Source organism: Octopus sinensis, linkage group LG14, assembly GCF_006345805.1.
Source record: "Octopus sinensis linkage group LG14, ASM634580v1, whole genome shotgun sequence".
Taxonomy (NCBI): Eukaryota; Metazoa; Mollusca; class Cephalopoda; order Octopoda; family Octopodidae; genus Octopus; species Octopus sinensis.
The window spans coordinates 34,334,700-34,356,171 of NC_043010.1; the positions used below are offsets into that span (position 1 = coordinate 34,334,700).

The following is a 21,472-nucleotide window of genomic DNA, read 5'->3' on the forward strand; positions in this document are numbered from 1 at the left end:
ACAATACTACTACTACTGTGTAATCTTATTACTGCACCCAACAACACTATTACAGCAATACTCCACATTACAACACACAGCTCTAACACCACACTATAGAACACTACCCCCACTCTACAGTATAACAATAGTAGTAGGTTGTTTTCAGAGAAAGTCTATCAAAACTGAAAGTATCTTTTCAGCAATTGCCATAAAAAATATTTCCTTAATTTTTTTTTTCTGCTGAATCATTTATGTTTATTTGCATGTACAAATGTAAATTTGTGTATGTAAGTATATGTCTCTCTCTCTCTCTCTCTCTCTCACACACACACACACACACACACACACACCACACACACACACACACACACACACACACACGCACACACACACAAACAAACAAACAAATATAATTTAGCAGGAAAAAAAAATTAAGGAAATAAATATTTTTTACAGAAATTGCAGAATAAAAAACTTTCAATTTTAATAGACTTTCTCTGAAAGATTGCCATAGTAATATACTGCACAACATTAATAAAATAAGGCACTAAAACTGTCACAGCCCACCATTAGATGTTTCAATATATATAGACACACATACACTCTTTACTCTTTTACTTGTTTCAGTCATTTGACTGCAGCCATGCTGGAGCACCACCTTTAGTCGAGCAAATCGACCCCAGGACTTATTCTTTGTAAGCCTGGTACTTATTTTATTGGTTTCTTTTTGCCAAACCACTAAGTTACGGGGATGAAAATACACCAGCATTGGTTGTCAAGGGATGTTGGGGAGACAAACACAGACACACAAATACACACACACATATACGACGGGCTTCTTTCAGTTTCCGTTTACCAGATCCACTCACAAGGCTTTGGTCAGCCTGAGGCTATAGTAGAAGACATTTACCCAAGGTGCCACGTAGTGGGAATGAACCCGGAACCATGTGGTTGGTAAGCGAGCTACTTACTATACAACTGCTCCTGCACCTATATAAACAATTTTTAAAATGCTAAAATTGTTTTAAAACTATAGGTGCAAAGGAAAACACATGCACTGTGTGATGCATTAAAAATACTCTATTTTCTAAATATAGCCTGTTATTTTCAGGCTTGCAAAAATCTTGTGGTATAACTGGGCTATATATGGCACAGTAGCTGAAAATGTTTCGTTTTCTACTGTATTTGATTGTTGCAAGAATTTGAAACAAATCTGTTGTATATGCAGTTGTTCTATTAACTCACCAACCTAAATGCGTGCACACATACACAAACATTAGACACAGAGCCAGAAATGAGTTGACTAGACTGATCTCAATACAAGAATGGTGACTATTTAATTGATCCCAGAAGAGTAAAAGAATAAAATTGGTCTTGATAGGATTGAACTCAGAATCTAAGGGGACATAACTAAATGCCATAAAACATTTTGCCTGGCGCCTATTTGTTTCTGCTGATCTATATTACGATGGTTTCAAATTTTGGCACAAGGCCAGCAATTTTAGGGGAGAGGGTAAATCAATTACATCAACCCCAGTGGTTCTCAACTGGTACTTTATTTTATCGACCTCAAAAGGATGAAAGGCAAAGTTGACCTCAGTGGAATTTGAACTCAGAACATTAAGCATTTTAATCCAATGCGTTAGCAATTCTGCAAGTTCAAGCCAACAAGAGAAAATCTGTGCTTGTTTTAATTCTTTCATCAATGGCAGCCAAATCTCTCTTAAACTACAACCAACCACCTTAAAAAAGGAAGGTCACATTGGATAAACGAAGTAAAAAGCAACATGATCATGATTAGAATGTCCAATTGAAAGATCTGTAGAACCAGGGCAGAGCTGAGAGGATCACCATCACTACCTCTATTACCATCATCATCATCATCGATGTCAGTATTAATTAATTTCATGCCAAACATAAAAGAAATTACCTGTTGTGATATACGATTGTTGCGGAAAAGGCTCGGCTTAAAATCCGATGACTCATTAGACTGACATATTGGTTGAGAAGTTTTTTGAATCTGAAAATGGAGGGAAACATTCTTCAGGTTTAACTTAGCTGGAAAAGTAACAAAAACATTATAGCATTTAAGACGATTTTAAACTCACAGCAATATACTATACCACAGCTGGTTGAGTAGAGAGAAGAGAGAAACTGTAGTTTCTATTAAATCACTATACATTTGTGCTGTGTTTATGGGTGAAACACTTAACCTTCTCTGGCTCAGTCCATCCAACTACAAGAAGATACCACACAGTGGTATAATTCATTTGATGGCTTGCAGAGCTGAGTTTGATAAGCACTGATCCAGTAGAACATACAATTTTGTGAAAGAAAATATAGTTGTTTCTAATATTAGTACAAGAGCTGGAACTTGGGGCAGGTGATAATTGATTAAATTGACTCTTGTATTTGACTGGCACCTTATTTATTCTTTTCTACTCTAGGCACAAGGCCTGAAATTTTGGGGGAGGGAGCAGTCGATTAAATCAACCTCAGTATGCAACTGGTACTTAATTAATTGACCTCAAAAGGATGAAAGACAAAGTCGACCTTGGCGGAATTTGAACTCAGAATGTAACGGCAGATGAAATACGGCTACGCATTTCGCCCAGCGTACTAACGTTTCTGCCAGCTCGCCACCTTTGGCACCTTATTTATTGGTTACAAAAGGATAAAGACAAAGTTAACCATGACAGTATTTGAACTTGGAAAGTAAATAGTCATAAATAAACATGGCAAAGCTTTTAACAATATGGCCAATCCAACTTCCTTAACCCTTTTGATACCGACCCACTAGAGATACGAGGTTCTGGTTTTAGGATGATCTAAATTAAGACCTTCCATTGATATTTCATGTTAATTTATGTGTCAAACATGAGCTTACTAAGTTCTTCATTATTTTCACAATTAGTTGAAACAAATGTAGCATCTTTCAACAGAAATATATGATAAATGATTTCAAATCTTGGCACAAGCCAGAAATTTCAGGAGAGGGGTTAGTTGATTACATTAACTCCAGTGCTCAACTAGTACTTCTATTATTGTCCTTGAAAGGATGAAAGGCAAAGTCGACCTCGACAGAACTTGAACTCAGAATGTGAAGATGGACAAAATGCTGCAAAGTATTTTGTCTAGCATGCTAATGATTCTACCAACTTGCCTCCTTATATGATAACTAAAGGTTAACTTATTTGTAATAATAATTTCTAATTTAGGTACATGGTCAACAGCTTTGAAGGAAGGAGGTAGTCAATGTCATCAACCCCAAGTATTCAACTGGTACTTTATTGATGCCAGAAGGATGAAAAGGAAAGTTGACTTTGATAGAATTTGAATTGAAAATGTAAAAGGCTAGAACACATATAGGAAAGCATTTTTACCCCATCTTCTAATAATTATATGAATCCATTAATTGTTTCTAATTTAGGCACAAGGCCAGCAATTTTGAAGAGAGTGGATTGGTCAATCCTTTGACCCCAAAATTAGAATTGTACTTTATTTTATTGGCCCCAAAAAGGACGAAAGGCACATTTGACCTTGGTTGGATTTGAACAAAGAATGTACAAAGCTGGAAGAAATACAAGGCATCTTGTTTGATGCTTTAACAATTCCATCAATCCAGCTACATTTTGTGGTATATTATGGATACACTCTAGAGCAGTAAGTGGTAAAATTGGCCATTGATTGAGCAATGTTTATCTTGACAAACACAAGAAACATAAGTATATGTTGGCCAAACAGTTATTATTGGTAAATCTCACAAGTTATTTGTTCATTGGAACAGAACTGAAGGTTTGGCTTTTCAGTTTAGTGGTTGCAGAGATCTTCCCATTCTGTTATTGCTTACAACAGTGAATCTACTGACTCCAGTGATACTTATTTACAGCTCAGTAGACAGACAGAGCAAATTTTCAGGGTAATAGTTGTTTTATCTTCCTTTCTTTCAGGACCAGGACTCAGAGCAGTGTCTATGAGAAGATACAAACCATAACCTTTCAGTTAGTGCTCCAACATTTATCAACCATGCTAGTAACAACTGCCATAATAAAAGACAAAAGATTAAAGAAACACTTACAAGCTGTTTGGAAGATATCCAATTATAGCTGTTGTTAATATTAACCAGCATGTTCCAATGACTGCAAGGACAAGTCTACAAAAAAAAAAAACCCAACAAAATAAAATTTAAAAAAACCCAGTAACGTTTGTGAAGTACAATAAAAAGAAAAAAACAGCAAAACAATGGTTTTCATGGTGGAGGAAAGATGTTTGTTTTTGTACTATTGGATTAACTGGTAAAAGTTAACATTGACAAACCAGAATAAAGAATACAGTGGTAATTTATAAATGTTGGCTTTGTTCCAAAGACCACCACATCCATCAAACATGTACCTATCATTACAACAATGGCTTTCACACATTCAGGTTTATTGAACTCCTTACCCATATCTTTGTTACTATATCTCACCTCCCAGACATGGCAAAACAAGAAAAACAAAAACAAAAAAAAACCCTTTCTCTCCTTCCCCACTCATATTGTTACTGTGACACTGGCCTTCACTAAAGCAGCACCTAGCTTTTGAGTGTCTGTAGCAGATTCCACTCTATTGCAAAACTTCAGACCATGCCTCTGGTCTGGGAACCTGATCTCAATGTACTGCAGTTTGCACACTTCACCTCTTCATCCTATCACCAGCCTTTGAGACTCAAAAAAACCCCCCAAAAAACATAAAATGAGGAAGAAAAGAATTACAACTGAGTAGGAGTGGCCTGCAAAAGGTCATGATCAATGCCCTATTCTCCCCAGTCAATACAGTTAACAATTCCACCTATTTGCTATCCTATTACTACTACTGCTACTAATGATAATAATGATCCTTTCTAGAAAAAGCACAAGGCCTGAAATTCAGTGGGAGGAGACTAATCAATTTCATTGACTTCAGTCTTTCACTGGTACTTAATTTATTGACCCCAAAAGGGTGAAAGCAAAGTTGAACTCAGAACATAGCAATGGGCAAAATACCGATAAGCATTTTGTCCAGCCTGCTAATGACTCTGCCAGTTCAATCCTTTCTACTATAGGCACAAGGCCTGAAATTTTAGGGGAGGGGCTAGTTGATTACATCAACACCAGTGCATTAAATGGTACTTATTTCATTGACCCCAAAAGGATGAAAAGCAAAGTCGACCTCGGTGGAATTTAAATTCACAACTTGAAGATGGATGAAATGTTGCCAAGCGTTTTACTCGGCATAATGATTCTGCCAGCTCATTACCATGTTGCACACATATGGTTGTGATGCATGTGCCTGGTGTACCCTTATCAGATGGGTAGTCATGATGGATATACTAGGCTTTGTATATTTTACCCATTGTCACTTTGATGGCATGCACTGCTCTTACAACAACAACAATAATAATAATAATAAATGCACTGATGCAATACCAGGCAGTGGCTCTCATGCATCTAATCTTAACTGACCAGAAGTGTTAACATGTACATGTTCTGTTTTGGTGTAAAAGATGAGCTACAGCAAATAAAGATGGGTTACAGCAAATATTCTGCTCAATAACTCACTTGCTTGACCATAACTAGTTGAGCATGTTCCTTAGTGGCTGATGATGTGTGCATCTCAGGTCATGAGCAGTGGAAGAGCATCATAGCCATGTGTCGAGAGGGATTCTTTGGGTTTGAATAATTCATCCCAGGAAACATGGGCGTTTCATTCATCATCCTTAAATAACCCTTATTCAGGGACCTTTTGAGCAGGATGGGCTACTTAACCTTAAGAAAGTTCTGACCTGAAAGGTCCTGTGCTGTTTATCTTGATATGAGGTCACCATGTTGTGCACATATGATTGTGATGTTTGTACCTGGTGCACCTTATCAGATGGGTAGTCATGATGGATATATTAGGCTTCATATATTTGTACCCCAGCATCATTTTGATGGCATGTGCTGCTTTCTCACTCAATAATAATTCTTGTCAATTTCAGCACAAGCAGTTTTGAAGGTATGAGGAAGTCAATTACAATGATTATGGAGCTCAATCAATATTTATTTAATTGGCCTTGAGGATGAAAGGCAAAGTTGACCTTGGTAGTATTTGAACTCAGAATATAGAGTAAGAAGAAGTGCGGCCAAGTATTTTGCCCAACACAGCCTTAATGATAACAAAAACAACAACAAATGTTTCTAATTTAGGGCATAAAGCCAGCAGTTTTGAGGGGAAGGGCTAGTTAGTACCACTGCCTTTAGTACTTGGTTGGCACTTTTTTTTTATCTATCCCAAAGGGATGAAAGGCAAAGTTGTCCATGGAAGGATTTGAATAATAATGATTTCTAACATTGACACAATAATAACAACTGCTGTAACTATTATTCCTTCATGACACTAAACCCTATCCCTTCCACTTGGTCGCACACAATAGGAACAGAATCACTTGAGATTACTCGTAACAGTCGACAACTATGAACTAGACATGGTACAATACATATATTTAGCTGATTTTACATCAGACTTGGCAGGGAAATCTGAGCCTAGCTGGATGAAAATTAAATACCCCAAAAAACATCCATGTCAGCACTTCACTATTTCTGCCAACTCCATTGCCCTTTCCTTCCTTGAATTACTAGAGACTATTTAATTACATTAATGTAATAAGTCTGATACTATCATTAGGGCAACACCTACCACTTTTATATAAATACAAATTTTTAAAGCAAAGAAATCTAAGCTCTAAAGTTATTATGGCTTGCCCAACTCTATAGTAAAAGCTGCTGTCTCTTTAGGCATGTGTGGGTGTGTATGTGTGCATGCATGCACATGCCCGTATGTGTGTGTGATTTCAGTCACCTATAACAAATCACTAAACTCTAAGAATCTTTCTGCTTCCCTACAATGCCAAGCTCCTGTTCCCTTTTTAATTACTGCCAAAGTCAATGAGACCTGACCTTGGTCAAAAGTATTTTTAAAGCCCTTAGAGGTCAAGCCAGCAGATGCTTTCACATTAATCTTCTAGCATTCAGATTATTCTTTCAAATGTTTATTTATTCACATTGTTATAAACTGATCATGCACTATCTTGTAGCTCTGAGATTTTGACGATATCCTTTTTAAAATGACATTGTAGGATAAGTGTGAGAGGCCAGAAATGGCCAGTTTGAAGACAGAACAGGTAGAATATTTTGACCAGAAATGGCCAGTTTAAATGCTGAAGGGTTAACGAAGATAAAATAATTTATTTTCAATGAGATACAATAAATGTTAACTAAAATTTTAAAAAAATCTAACCTATATTTGAATCTTATTAGGTATTAGAGAGTGACCCTTTGTCCTAGCACAAAAATGATTTGTTGACAAATTAGCTCCATCCTCTTCTAAGGGTGGAATTTAGGAACCTGTCTGTGTAATGCAAACTACCATGCTTGAACCACATCATCTCTCCTTGGCAGGCATCCATCATATAAAGCTAAACTTGGCACTACAACAATTGCATAATTTGCCACAATTACATAATTTGTCTGCAAACTTCAAAATTTTATGATACTGTCCTTTATCAAACATATTCAACTGCCAAAATATTAAGTACCATCGTTGTTTATGCCTGTTATATTTACTTGCTTGGCACATGGCTCAGTGGTTAGAGCGTCAAGCTCACAATCATAAGGTAGTGAGTTTGATTCCTGAAATAAAGTATCTTGAGCAAGATGCTTTATTTCACGTTGTTCCAGTTCACTCAGCAGTAGAAATGAGTTGCAATGTCATTGGTGCCAAGCTGTATCAGCCTTTGCCTTTTCCTTGGTTAACATTGGTGGTGTGAAGAGGGGAGGTTGGTATGCATGGATGACTGCTGGTCTTCCACAAACAATCTTGTCTGGACTTGTGCCTCAGAGGAGAACTTTCTAGGTGTAATCCCATGGTCATTCATAACTGATGGGGATCCCCTTTTTATAGTGTCTCACAAATTACTGAAGCTAATAACTACAACAATTTTTTACCAGTTCTTTTATTTGTTTCAGTCAGTAGACCATGGCCATGCTGGGGCACCACCTTGAAAGATTGAGTCCAACAAATTGACCCCAATACTTATTCTTTTTTTAAGCCTAGTACTTATTCAATTGGTCTCTTAGACTGAACTGCTAAGTCACAGCAACATAAACAAACTAACATCAGTTGTCAAGTGGAATAGGGATAAATACACCTATCATTCTATCTACATATATACATACATGTAAAAATGCATGCATGCACACACACACACATATACTACAGGATTCCGCAGTTTCTGTCTACCAATTTCACTCACATGGAATTGGTTAACGCAGAGCTATAGTGAAGATACTTGCCCAAGGTTCCATTCAATATAATAGAATTGAACTGGAAACAATGCGGTTGTAGTGTGAGCTTTGCTTCCACACAGTTTCGCCTGTGTGATTACAAATTTTGAATCGTTAGCAAGTGCACAGTCCATATCTTTTTTAATGGTATATGAGTGAATTGGTTACTCATGAAAGTGTTGGATGGAGGTGCCTTATGCCTTACTTTCTCACTACTTTCTCAGGCTCTCTGTGTACTGAGTTGAAATCGCATTAAGATCAATCCAGGATAATTGTGGTTAGTCCACGTTACTCTGTAAGAAGCATAAGGCTGGCCTCCCAGTTTCTCTGGCATATGTTTTCCTCCCTGGATGATATGCTGGTCCATTTTCACTCATTTCTACCAGCTGAGTAGACTAGAGCAATAGGAAATGAAGTGTTTTGCTCAAGAACACAACACATTGCCTGGTTCAGGAATCAAAACCACATTGGTGGAATTGCTAGAGCATTGAACCAGATACTCATCAGAATTCAAAAAGGCCAGAATCAATACCAATGTTTGCAACAAAACTGCTGCCAAGCTGTATTGGATCTTGACTTTCCCTGTAGACAACATTAGTGAAACAAACATAAGGAAGTTTGCATGCAGTGAGAGCTTCTGATCATCATTTAATGTTCGTATTCCATGTTGGTATGGGTTGGATGATTTGACAGGAGCTGGCTAGCCAGAGAGCTGCACTGGTCTCCAATTGTCTCTTTTGGCATGGTTTCTTTGGCTGGTATCCCCTTCCTAACGCCAACCACTTTACAGAGTGTATTGGGTACTTTTTATGTAGCACCAGCATCAGTTCTTACTATATGGTACCATCATGGGTGCTTCATAACAACTTGCTCAGGCTTGTACCTTGGAGAAGATCTTTCCAGATGTAAACTCTGTCTCACAAGAGAAACAGTCCACCCTGATACTGGGTGAAGAGCTACTGTTTATATATGCCCTACAGAGGTACATGAAAATATTATTTTCTTTAAGATATTTGAGGTGTATCAGCAGTACAAAATCCATTTAAAGATAATCATATATGAAAAAAAAGACTTTTGATTAATATGTGGTTGTTTACATAAGGGTATGGGTATATATTTGTGTGTACGCATTGTCCCTTTGTAACAGTGTTTTAAATTATATATTTAATAAAAAGAAAGACTCACCTGAATGGGAATAACATACAATATCTGATAATTAAGCCGACGAAATAGAGAATAGTTAACCGCACACTATAATAATAATAAAAAAAAAGTGCTGATTAGTTTACTACACATTGTATTAATTAGAAAATAGACAATTTTTAACTGTACACTAATAATATTAATTAAAAAAATACAATATTTTACTGTAATTATAACAGCAATAATGATAAATAAAATTAGTTAACTGTACATTGTAAGAATTAAGAGAGATTAGTTAACTGCAATTAGAAAATATTTAACTGAACACAATACCAATTTTAAGAAAGAGATTAATTTACTGCATTCTACAATGATTAAAAAAAAACAAAATGGAGATTAATTCACCTTTATTTTAAGTATTATTATAGAGTTCATTTAACTGATACTATAATAATATATTTTTTAAAATGCAACAAAAAAAAAAGAAACAAACTAGAATTTATTTTTAACTAAATACTTTAAGCTTTGCTATAAAGTGATGTCTAACATGCTCAAGACACATGCAAGGAAATGGATATAGTCAGTTTATCAACAACAGTACTTGACTTGTACTTTAAGTATGGAGATTGATATGATTAAGTATGCCACTCCTCTAAAATGTGAGATCATGTACCTGCTAAATACATAAATTTGAATGTGAAGCATAAAATAAATATCTTAAATATAATACCTGCTATTCTGCTGCCTATTTTTTTTCTCTATTATTATTATTATTATTATTATTCATCTTCCTTGTTTAACTTCTGCTTCTATGTTAGCATGGGTGGGACGGTTTGTCAGGAGCCAGCCAGGCAGAACCTGCACCAGATTTCTGTGATTGTTTTGGCAGGGTTTTTACAGCTGAATGTCCTTCCTAACACCAACCACTCAATAGAGTGGACTTAGTGCTTTTTACATGGAACAAGCACAGGTGGGGTAAGTAGTGCTTTTTACATGGTACAAGCACAGGTGAGGTCAGTTTTGGCAAGGTTTTTACAGCTGGATGCCCTTCCAAACACCAATCACTTTACAGTGTGGTCTGGGTGCTTTTAAGTATCACCTGCACTGACAGGGTCACCAAATATTTGCAAGACATAAAAAAAAACTTTCCAGAGGGGAGGAGGCATTAGAGGAGGTGATCTTTTGTTGGATGATGAGAGGTGAGATAGATACAGGTGTCTTGCTGTAGAGGAACTACAAGGTTACCAGGTGAGAGAGAGAAAGATCAGGAATGAAGACAGAGGGAAGTGTAGGAGAAGGAGAGAGAGTAGGAGACAGCAGGATAGAGATGGTGGCAAAATGCCAGGCATACTCACAAGGAACAGGGATCAGAATATAAATGGGATGGTTGAGTAAAGGAAGAGAGATAAAAATGGTGGCAAGTGCCAGGGCATATCTTTGAGGGTCAAATGCTATAATATAAATTGCAGGCTATTGCGAAAGGAGTGTGATTAAAGATTTTGAGTAAGTTGTGAAAGACCTGGGTATGTATAGAGTTGGGGGTGGAGGCATCGTATAGCAATGATACAGAGGAACAGGGGTGTGAGGATAGGATTGGGGAGTGAAATCTAGGCATAGTGTATGAAGGAGTTGCTTATAGGTGAAACACACAAGTTGGGGGCTAGCAGATAGCAATAATAGAATGAGACAGGGCTTGTGGTTAATTCAGGGGCAGACAGAGAGCAATGATACAGTGGCACAGGGCCAAGAGGACAGGATTGGGGATTGGGAGGTAATCAAAGTACATGAAGCAGAAATGTGAGGAAGAGATGTAGTTTGGCTTGTTGTGGTAGAGTGTATGAGAAGTTTTCTTGTTAAGTGTGAGTGGGACACACAGTACTTCTAGAACTCAGTTTCGCTGGTTGCTGTTGTTGTTATTAAGGCAGTGAGCTGGCAGAATCATTAACATGCTGGGCAAAATATTTAGCAGTATTTTGCTTGTCTTTACATTCTGAGTTTTGCAGAAGTTGACTTTGCCTTTATCGTTTTGGGGTTGATAAAATAAGTACCAGTTGAGTACAGGGGTTGATGTAATCGACTACATCCCTCCCCCAAATTTCAGACCTTGTGCCTTTAGTAGAAAGGATTATTATTATCATTATTATTTCTCTGGCAGTTTCATGAAAGTTTCTACTGCATCACCTAATGTACCTCTACATTCCTATGGTGTGTGCAGCATAGGGTTCTTATTTTTGTATGGACTGGGGGGAAAAAAAAACTCCTCTTGGTGTACTGCATCAGTTTGTTTTGTTATGGAGGTTTAGTTTCTCGTTATATTCATGGATGTTCTGCTGTGCTTGGTGTGTTTAATATGAGTTGTGTTATTTAACTGGGTATTAATCTTGTAGAGATTTTTTGTTTTAGATTATTAGGATCTAATTGTATTGTATAGTATATGTGAAGATTGTTCTATTTGAGCTATTCAATTGAATCAATAGTCGTTTGCACAAGATGTGGGGGTGTTCTTAGCAGAGTTATTTTTTGGACAATGTAGTCTGAGACCCCCTTCAGTCATAACTGACCATGGGATTGCACCTAAAAAGTTACTCTCCCAGGCACAAGTCCAGGCAAAGTTGTTTATGGAAGACCAGCAGTCGCCTATGTATACCGGCCTCCCCTCTCCACGCCACCAGTATTATCAAAGGGAAAGGCAAAGGCCAATACAGCTTGACACCTGTGACGTCGCAACTCATTTCTACAGCTGAGTGAACTGGAGCAACGTGAAATAAAGTGTCTTGCTCAAGAACGCAACATGCAGCCTGGTCTGGGATTCAAGCTCAGAACCTCACAATCATAAGCTCGATGTTCTATGCACCTTCACAGGGTTGTAGTGTTGTAATTATTATTATTATTATTATTATTAGTATTATTATTGTCTTTGGTTGGTTGCAAAGATCCAAAAGAAATGTGAAGAATGAGATAAAATACCTTATAAAGTGATACCCATCATTGTTTCGAGTTAAAAGGTTCCATGATTGAAGCTCTGTTAAATTGAAAGAATACAAATATAAATACAAGACAAAATACACAAATTTATGACAGTAGAGCATTCACCCACACAGGTGAGATGGCAGCATGCTTATCTTTGTAACAGCAATGGCAGTGCACCTAGCTTCAAATGTCACACCACACCACCTCTCTCTACCTCTTACATAACATCACCATCCTTCTTCCTTTTATATCACATCACTTCCTCACTTTTACATTACATCATCTCTGTCTCTATCATACCACCACTGCTGTTTCCCAAGTTAAAAGCATTTTCAAACGATTTTCTGGTTAAATATTACATCATAAGTAGGACAGAGAAAGCAGTTTTTCATGAATCATTTGTAGATAATTGACTGTACTACTTCTTTTCTTTAAACATTAACCTTAGATCTGATATTCTCAATACTCAAAATGAAACCAACATTAGGGATAGATAAAATTTGTCAATATTTTAAAACCTTTACTAATATCCTTTTCATAATGATTCTAGATTAGGCTGAAACCCACTTATTTTGAGGGAAGGGTTCAATACTTGATGGGCATATATTTCATAGATCCTCAAAGGGCAAAAAGCAAAACTGATCCCAGCCAGAATTGAATTCAGGATGAAACTAGGGACATAATGCAAACACCTGAGAATTTACATCTCTGTTACTTAATAATAAGTCAGATACTCTACAGAACCTGTCAACCACCACCCTCATCTACAGTTTTAGAAAAAGTAATCACAATTAAAAGCCAGGGTTCATTTCAGCCTTTTAAGCATTGCATCTGGGGTACTACTGTAAACAGTGTCTTTCTTTAGAGCAAGTCAGCATGGTGGAGCTATTCCTCCATAAGCTGTATCTCCAAGAGTATTTTGAACTCAGAAATCAATAGCATTAGGTACAAGTTATACATAAAACAGACTTGTGATACAAGGTCAAAAATTATGTGGGAGGAAACAGTTGCTTAATCCTTTAGCATTTAAATTGGTCAAATCTGACCAAAATATTCTATCTGTTTTATGGCTCAAGCTGGCCAGATCCTGCCTCTCACACCTACCCTATAATGTCATTGCAAATATAAATAAGCACACCAAAAAGTGAATAAATAGAAATTACATTTGACAGAGTAATCTGCATACTAAAGGGTTAAATCAAGTACAATATTTTAAAAAGATGAAAAACATTGTTGACTTTAGTGCAATTTGAACTTAGAATGTAAAAAGGGATAGCTAAATGCAGCATTGTGCTACTGTTTCTGCCATTCCCTTGCCTTAATAATAGCTGATGTTTCCTTTTTATTGTAATGTACAAGTTTATCTTTAAACCAAAGTATATAAAAAAAAATCAATAATAGTAATAATGATAACTGAATTTAAGTAATTTCACTGAAAAAAGAAATGGACAGAAATAAAGAAAAAAAACCTACCTTCAGCTGTAAACCGGCTTGTAACATCATCCTCGATGATGGCCTGATGGAGAATGTAAAAATTGAAATTAGCCATTTTATGTGACTTTGTTAACACATCTATATAACATGTATACAGAGAGAGAGAGAGAGAGAGAGAGAGAGAGAGAGAGAATGTGTGCATTCACAGATATATGTAATTGCTGTTTATGTCACGCATAAATAAACCTCTAACAAACTCAATACAGTTCCAGCACAAGGTTCTATGGGATGCTTTTATACATTTTGTACCACACAGATGAAACAAAAACGAAACTCATCTCTACTTCTTCTCACCCTTAATGCATTCAATCTCCCCTCCTCAACTCCTTACACAGCACTAACCCTTAAATTAAGCTCAGTCCCTTCTTTTCCAAAACATCATCCCAACACATATCTATGCCAGTAACTTTTAAACAATATCTTTTTCATATAATTTTAAATAGCATTCGATTGAACACAGGGAAATTGGGAAATTCACCCTCTTTCTCTCTGATGAGTGGATGCATTACCTAATAATGATTATCAATTTTAGATTCCATTTCTAAAGCTAATACACTCATGAAACGATCGTGAGATATTATAAACTTATTGACTTTTTAGATAATCATACTTTATATATATATTTATACATCTATCTATTAATGTATTATTTTCGACGTATATCTTCTGTGATGATTTTTTGATGTAATATCCTGATCTTGATTTAAGATCTTCCTTTTCCACACCTTATTACAGCCAGTTACATTATACTACTTCAAAATAAGCTTGACAAGTTTTATGACTATACCCACTATGATTCTGTCATCTCCCTCATGCCCTTTCCTAACAGACACTGCTCTATTGTCTTAGATTTTGATATACAAATATTTGATAAACTAGGACTACAAATCATAACTGACCCCAAAAATCAGTGACAAGCTAGAACCCTAACAAGTTTCTCTTTTTCCCTGATGTCTTAGTAGCTTCTAAGCTGAAGTGAAAACAGCATGGATTTTGTCTGTCTTCCTACCCTCTTAGAGGATTTAAGTAAAATTATACAAATGTGTCTGACTGTTTAAATTAATTTTATTTATTTATGCAGCTTGATATAGTTGCGGTCTATTTATTTATTCATGCCTTCAATGCTGGCATAGGTTGGATGATTTGACAGGAGTTGGCCATGTAGAAGACTACACCAGCCTTCAGTGTCTGCTTTGGCAGGGTTTTTATGGCAGGATGTCCTTCCTAACACCAACCAATCTGTAGAGTGGACTGAGTGCTTTTTAAACACACACAAAATTATAAAGACATAAACATGATTAAAGTCACTGAGATGTTTCTAGTTTAATCTGTCTCAAAACAAGGCAGTATTTCCCCATGGCTAGACATGCTTTCATGGAAGACTGGAAATAAATAAAGAACCTCACTGGTATTATTCTTTTACTTGTTTCAGTCATCTGACTGCGGCCATGCTGGAGCACTGCCTTTTAGTTGAACAAATCAACCCCAGGACTTATTCTTTGTAAGCATAGTACTTATTCTGTCATTCTTTTTTGCCGAAGCGCTAAGTTACGGGGGCCTAAATACACCAGTATCAGTTGTCAAGCGATGGTGGGAGGACAAACACAGACACACAATCATACACACACATACATATATATGATGGGCTTCTTTCAGTTTCTGTGTACCAAATCCACTCACAAGGCTTTGGTTGGCCTGAGGCTATAGAAGACAGTTGCCCTAGGTGCCACGCATTGGGACTGAACCCAGAACCATGTGGTTGGTAAGCAAGCTACTTACCACACAGCCACTCCTGCGTATAATGATGATGTTCATTTACAACCATCACGTGATGTCCACACACACACACACACACACACTTAAAATCAGCTGAAACTGTATATAAGTTACTGAAGAGTTAAGTTTTGTGCATACCACTTACGCATAAAAAAACTTTTAGCCTTGAGTCCTTTATGTAACTTTTTAACCAATTAAAAAAATGTGTGTTTGTGTGTGTGTGTGTTTTTTTTTTTTTTTGAGTACTGAACTAAATACATCAAAACATTTCAGAGAAATGTCTGAAATGTTTAATGTATTTTCGATTTTCCGTTCTTCATGGCAAATAAAACTGACCCCTTGTAATTTGTATTTTTTTTTCTATAGTAAATAAATATAACCTTAGTAACAGCTTTATGCCCAATCAACAGAAAGTTAACATTCATCAGTATTAAACAAAATGTAAAATGCACAAAAGATAAATAGTTGTTTTCTAAAATAAACAACTACTTGTTTTTTAGACATGTAAAGATATCTTTAAATATTTAATCCGTTACAGACAGAATAATCCAGCACAATAACCTCCATATATACACACAATGGAAAGTAATGTCCTTCACACATCAACTTAATCCTTTAAAAGTGTCAATATATGCCTAACATTGTCAGTGCATCGCCAAGACCGACATTACCCTGTAAACTTGAGCTTAAGGAAAACAAAACACACCTTTTCTTATCAAAGTAGTGAATGGCAAAATAACAGAGCAACGGACTAAATGCCTTGTGGTACTTAGTAAAATCCATTTAAGATTTTAGCATTCAAATTTCATTAAAAGCCACTTTGCCTTTTATCTTTCTTGTTTGATGAAACATGTATTAGTCAAATACTATGGCCAACTTAAAATCTGCTGAGAGCCAATGTTAGAAATCATCATCATCATTATCATTATTATTATTATTATTGTGGTGAGCTGGCAGAATCGTTAGCACACTGAATGAAATGCTTAGTGGTATTTCGCCCATTGCTGCATTCTGAGTTCAAATTCTGCTGAGGTCGACTTTGCCTTTTATCCTTTTGGGGCTGATAAAATAAGTACCAGATGAACACTGGGGTCGAAGTAATTGGCTCATGCCCACCTCTTCCAAGTTGCCCTTGTGGCAAAAATTTGAAATAATAATAATAATAATAATTTTTATTATTATTATTGTTAGCATGCCAGGCAAACTGCTTTGTGGCATTTCATCCGTCTTTACATTCTGGGTTCAAATTCTGTCAAGGTTGACTTTGCCTTTCATCCTTTTGGGGTCGATAAATTAAGTACCAGTCAAGTACTGGGGTTGATGTGATCGACTATCCCCCTCCCCACAAATTCCAGGCCCTGTGCCTATAGTAGAAAGGATTATCATTATTATTATTATTATTACTAAGGGCAGAGTGAAAATATCTAAAAGAATTGGTAGAACATCACACAAACTGCCTTGCAATATTTAGTCATGTTCTGTGTTCTTTGTTCAAATCCTGCCCAGGTCAGGTTTGGCTTTCATCCTTCTGGTGGGTGGATAAAATAAAGTACCATTCAAAGAACTGAAGTCAATTTAGTCGACTAACCTTTCACAAAAAATATGTGTGGCCTTGCACCAAAAGATAGAAACCACTATTACTGCTGCTGCTGTAATAGTGTTGTTGCTGAAGCAGCAGAGTGCCGAACCATATGCTTTAGTATATTTGATTTCACCTCTCTGTAGTGTTGCCAGATCAGTTTCATAAAAAGTAGCACAAAAATTTTTTTAAAGTAGTGGATTGATTTAGAATGCAGCCTAAATGAAAATTTTGCTAACAACCATACACAATATATATTATATATATATATATATATATATATATATAGCCTATATATATGAGGCTATATATATATATACACACACATACAAACACATATATACATACAAATTTACACATACATACATACACAATCATCAGGATGGTCTATTGATCAATTCTAATTTATTTATTTTTTTCTTAATTTAAAGCAATAATTCGTAATAGTTGAAATTTTAAAGTAGCAGCCCAAATTGAATACAAATTCCAGCATGCGGTCCAGTAAAGTACACATAATCTGGTCCCTGTAGCCTGATATGGCAACTCTATCCTTTAATGTTCAGATTTCAAATCCCATTGAGGTTTTTGAGAGAGGTAGTAGGTGGCACTTTGCCTACCTTTGTCTCTTCTCTTTAGAGTAAAGGAGGGTATTAAGAATAAGTGTCAATAAGGTATTGAGGTTAGCTAAATTTATTATACCCTTTAGTTGCATGAATTACCCTTCTATTAGTCTGAGTATCTAGCCTGCTCCCTGTAGTATAAATGGTAGCTCGTATGTTCTGTGAGTAGATTTGGTGCTGTTGTTGGTTAGCTTCAAGTCAACTCTGATCAAGAAGGCCAATAAGGCACCCTGCTTTTTTACAATGTGCAGGCAACCCACAGCCATATTAATTAATGTTTTTCCCTAAGAAATTAGGTTGTAATTTATGAAAGATTTGGCAGCCATTTCTAACAGGGTGAATAACCATGTAGATCAGTACTTTCAACCATTCTTTCATTTGTGGACTCCTTAAATTCCTATTTTACTAGAGTGGACCCCATAGCCATCCAATGTTTTTAAAAAATCTCATATTTTTACAATAAAATATTATTAAAACTTGTATGAAAAATATGTTAAAATATTTTGTGTACTGTAGAAGTATAAGCAATTTATTGCAGATAAATTTTAACAACAAAATTTTATGTGGACCCTCAAAGGTCATATGGACCCCGGTTGGGTACCATTGATATAGATCCTCTCTTGCTGGGTCAGGGATTGTTAGTATTTTAGGGAGTGGGGTGGTGAAACTAGTACCAAATTCAGTGACCTTCCTTTGTGAGAATTTAATTTCTGTCTTAGTTGGCTTCATCACATGTCTCTCTGGTATCAATAAAAAATAAATACCAGTCATGTACTAACATCCAACCAATTGACTATGCCACTCTCATACAACATCTGGCTTTGTGCCAGTGTGAGAAATTCTTTGGATAATCATGCAACAGGTAGCAGAATTCTCACCACTTGACTCATCATATAATCATTTGGTAGTAAAAACCATCAATATTATCATTATCACAAAGGTGGCGAGCTGGCAGAATCATTACCATGCTGGGCAGAATACTTAGCAGTATTTTGTCCATCCCTATGTTCCGAGTTCAAATGCCGCCAAGGTCAACTTTGTCTTTCATCCTTTCGGTCTCACTTGATCTACTAGAAATGGTAAGCAAATCCCTACTATCTTGCTTATAGAGGGATGCACTGAATGATACAGACTTAAAAGCACAATACTGAGAAAAGGACAGGGTGATTATAGCTAGAACTCCATTCATTATAAGTCAGTTTCTGTAAAGCATTAATAAAATATGTCTTGAAGTGTTTGTTCCAGCTCTTTATATTCTGGTTAACATTGAAGGTAAAGATATAAAAAGGGTATGGGCCTAGCTGGAGTGTGTTTGATAAGTTCTCTTGGATAGGGTTGGGCTGACCTAATGCTAAACAAAAAAAAAAAAAAAAAAGAAAACTATCACAAACACTAACCACAACTGAACCAATGAAGGAGCATCTGCATGACATCAATTATTAGAGATCTATTGAAACAGAACTGGCCTCAACGTAACCAGACTAAGTATGTTTATGTAAGATAATAAACTATATGCAGTGTGACAGTCAGTGTGTAATGCTGTAATAAAATGTTTAATAGCACATGACTCAGGTACATTAGGCCTACTTTCATTCACTAGAGTTTTAACACAATCCAATCTTCACAACAAGACTAAGTATGAATTCACTGCTAAGATGTTTGATATAATAAATGCAATGAAAAATATTTAAATAACAATTTGAGAGAGACAGGAACAAACCCATATAATGTATCTGTTGTATTATAATATCTAATATTGAGTAATAGAATGGCAGGCACTTATTATCACCATCATCATCGTTTAACATCTGTCTCAAATTGGTGCTAATAAAGTCTAATATCAAGACTAAGTATATATATTTTACATATATATATATATATCCTCTGTTTCCAAGCAAGGTAATATTTTTCCATGGCTGGACATGTTTTCATGGAAGATTGGAAATGAGGGGCCATGCTTGCACAACAATGATTTTTATAAAGACAAGAAGACCTAAACCTTCATACACAAACATGTGCATACAACAAGCTTCTTTCAGTTTCCTTCTACCAAATCTATTGACAAACCTTTGGTTGGCCTTGGACTATAGTAGAAGACCAAGGTGATTTGTAGTGGGACTGAACCTAAAATTAAGTGGTTGGGAAGCAAACTTCTTAATCATGCAGCTATAAAGTGTCCTGATTTTCTTATGAAACAAATTCTTTTATAGAGACACATCTATGGTTAAAATATACACCCAATTTTAGAGAATAACTATCACCTCCACTGTGCAAATAAACTGAAATGAAAAGAAAACATTTAAAATAGGCCATGTCATTGTTTCTAAAGTACCTGTAGTGCTGACCTCATCCTCATTCAAGCTTGGACTAAGATCAAACACTTAGACATTTTTTTTATAAGAGTCTGTATCAGTGATCTGAAGTTGACCCTGAGAAGATTATAACACAGAATAAATACAAACACACACAAACAAACATCATGTGTGTTTTTGTGTTCATATACATAAGGTCAACAATGTACTGGCTTAATAGCCGAGTTTCTCTAACTACCAGTCTATTTGTATTGTATTTCTTTTTTACACAACATATAATCAAATCTAGAACAGTAGAATTTTATCAGCTTTTTGGGTTCTTTAAAAATAAAAGAAAATGAAGGTAGAACTTCTCTTACTAACAAACAAGAAATAGAATAAGCAAAAAAACAAAGCATGATAGGTTAATGATAGAGTGTGTCGGTGAAATGAGAGTTGGGCAAAGCGATGATGACAGGTTAATGCCATAACAAAAGCCAGTGTCAATATTCAATGCAGGGAGCATTTAAAAGCTTACTTAACATACAAGGACTAGGGGCTTCCCTCCCAACCACTACTGTTTGCTGATGTAAAGATTAGAAAGAACCAGGCTATATTCCTATGTTATGTGTAAGAGACAAGACATGAAGATGCGTGGCTTAGTGGTTAGGGTATTTGGCTCACAATTGTAAGGGCATGAGTTCAATTTCTGGTGGTGTGTTGTGTCCTTGAGCATGACACTTTATTTTCATGTTGCCCCAGTCCACTCAGCTGGCAAAAACAAGTTGTATCTGAAATTCAAAGGACCAGCCATGTCACACTGTGTCAGGCTGAAATCACCCTGAGATTTACATTAAGGGTGCACATGACTGTGGGATGCTCAGTCATTTACACATTAATTTCATGAGCAGGTAGTTCTGGTGATCAGATCACTAGAAACCTTTGTCATAACCGACAGTATGCCAGTGTGTGTGTGTGAGAGAGAGAGAGAGATGGAGAGGGGAGAAGTAATGAGATATTCGTAAATCACTGCACAACGTTGTACATTTTGTTAATTATATCATGGCTATGAAGTCCACTCCACAACATGGTCTTTAAGTTTGATCTCATTGCAATGACCAATATCTTATGAATGGAATAGATAGACACACAGTGTGAGGAAGCCTGTTCCTATATATAATACAATATATATATATATATATATATATATATATAAAGGCACATGACTTAGTGGTTAGAGTGTTGAACTTACGATCATGAGGTTGTGAGTTTGATT

General features: G+C 36.1%; 1 protein-coding gene across 1 annotated transcript in view; it reads right to left on the bottom strand.

Annotated features, from left to right (window-relative positions):
• Positions 1 to 21,472, bottom strand: part of LOC115218924 (glycerol-3-phosphate acyltransferase 3) — a 77,316-nt gene that overhangs the window by 20,103 nt on the left and 35,741 nt on the right. Inside the window, exons 4-8 of the mRNA XM_029788941.2 lie at positions 13,910 to 13,952; positions 12,434 to 12,488; positions 9,509 to 9,574; positions 4,061 to 4,135; positions 1,913 to 2,002 (exon numbers count right to left, since the gene is read on the bottom strand). Coding sequence (XP_029644801.1) covers positions 1,913 to 2,002; positions 4,061 to 4,135; positions 9,509 to 9,574; positions 12,434 to 12,488; positions 13,910 to 13,952 — 329 coding nt within the window. The remainder of the gene's footprint in view (positions 1 to 1,912; positions 2,003 to 4,060; positions 4,136 to 9,508; positions 9,575 to 12,433; positions 12,489 to 13,909; positions 13,953 to 21,472) is intronic.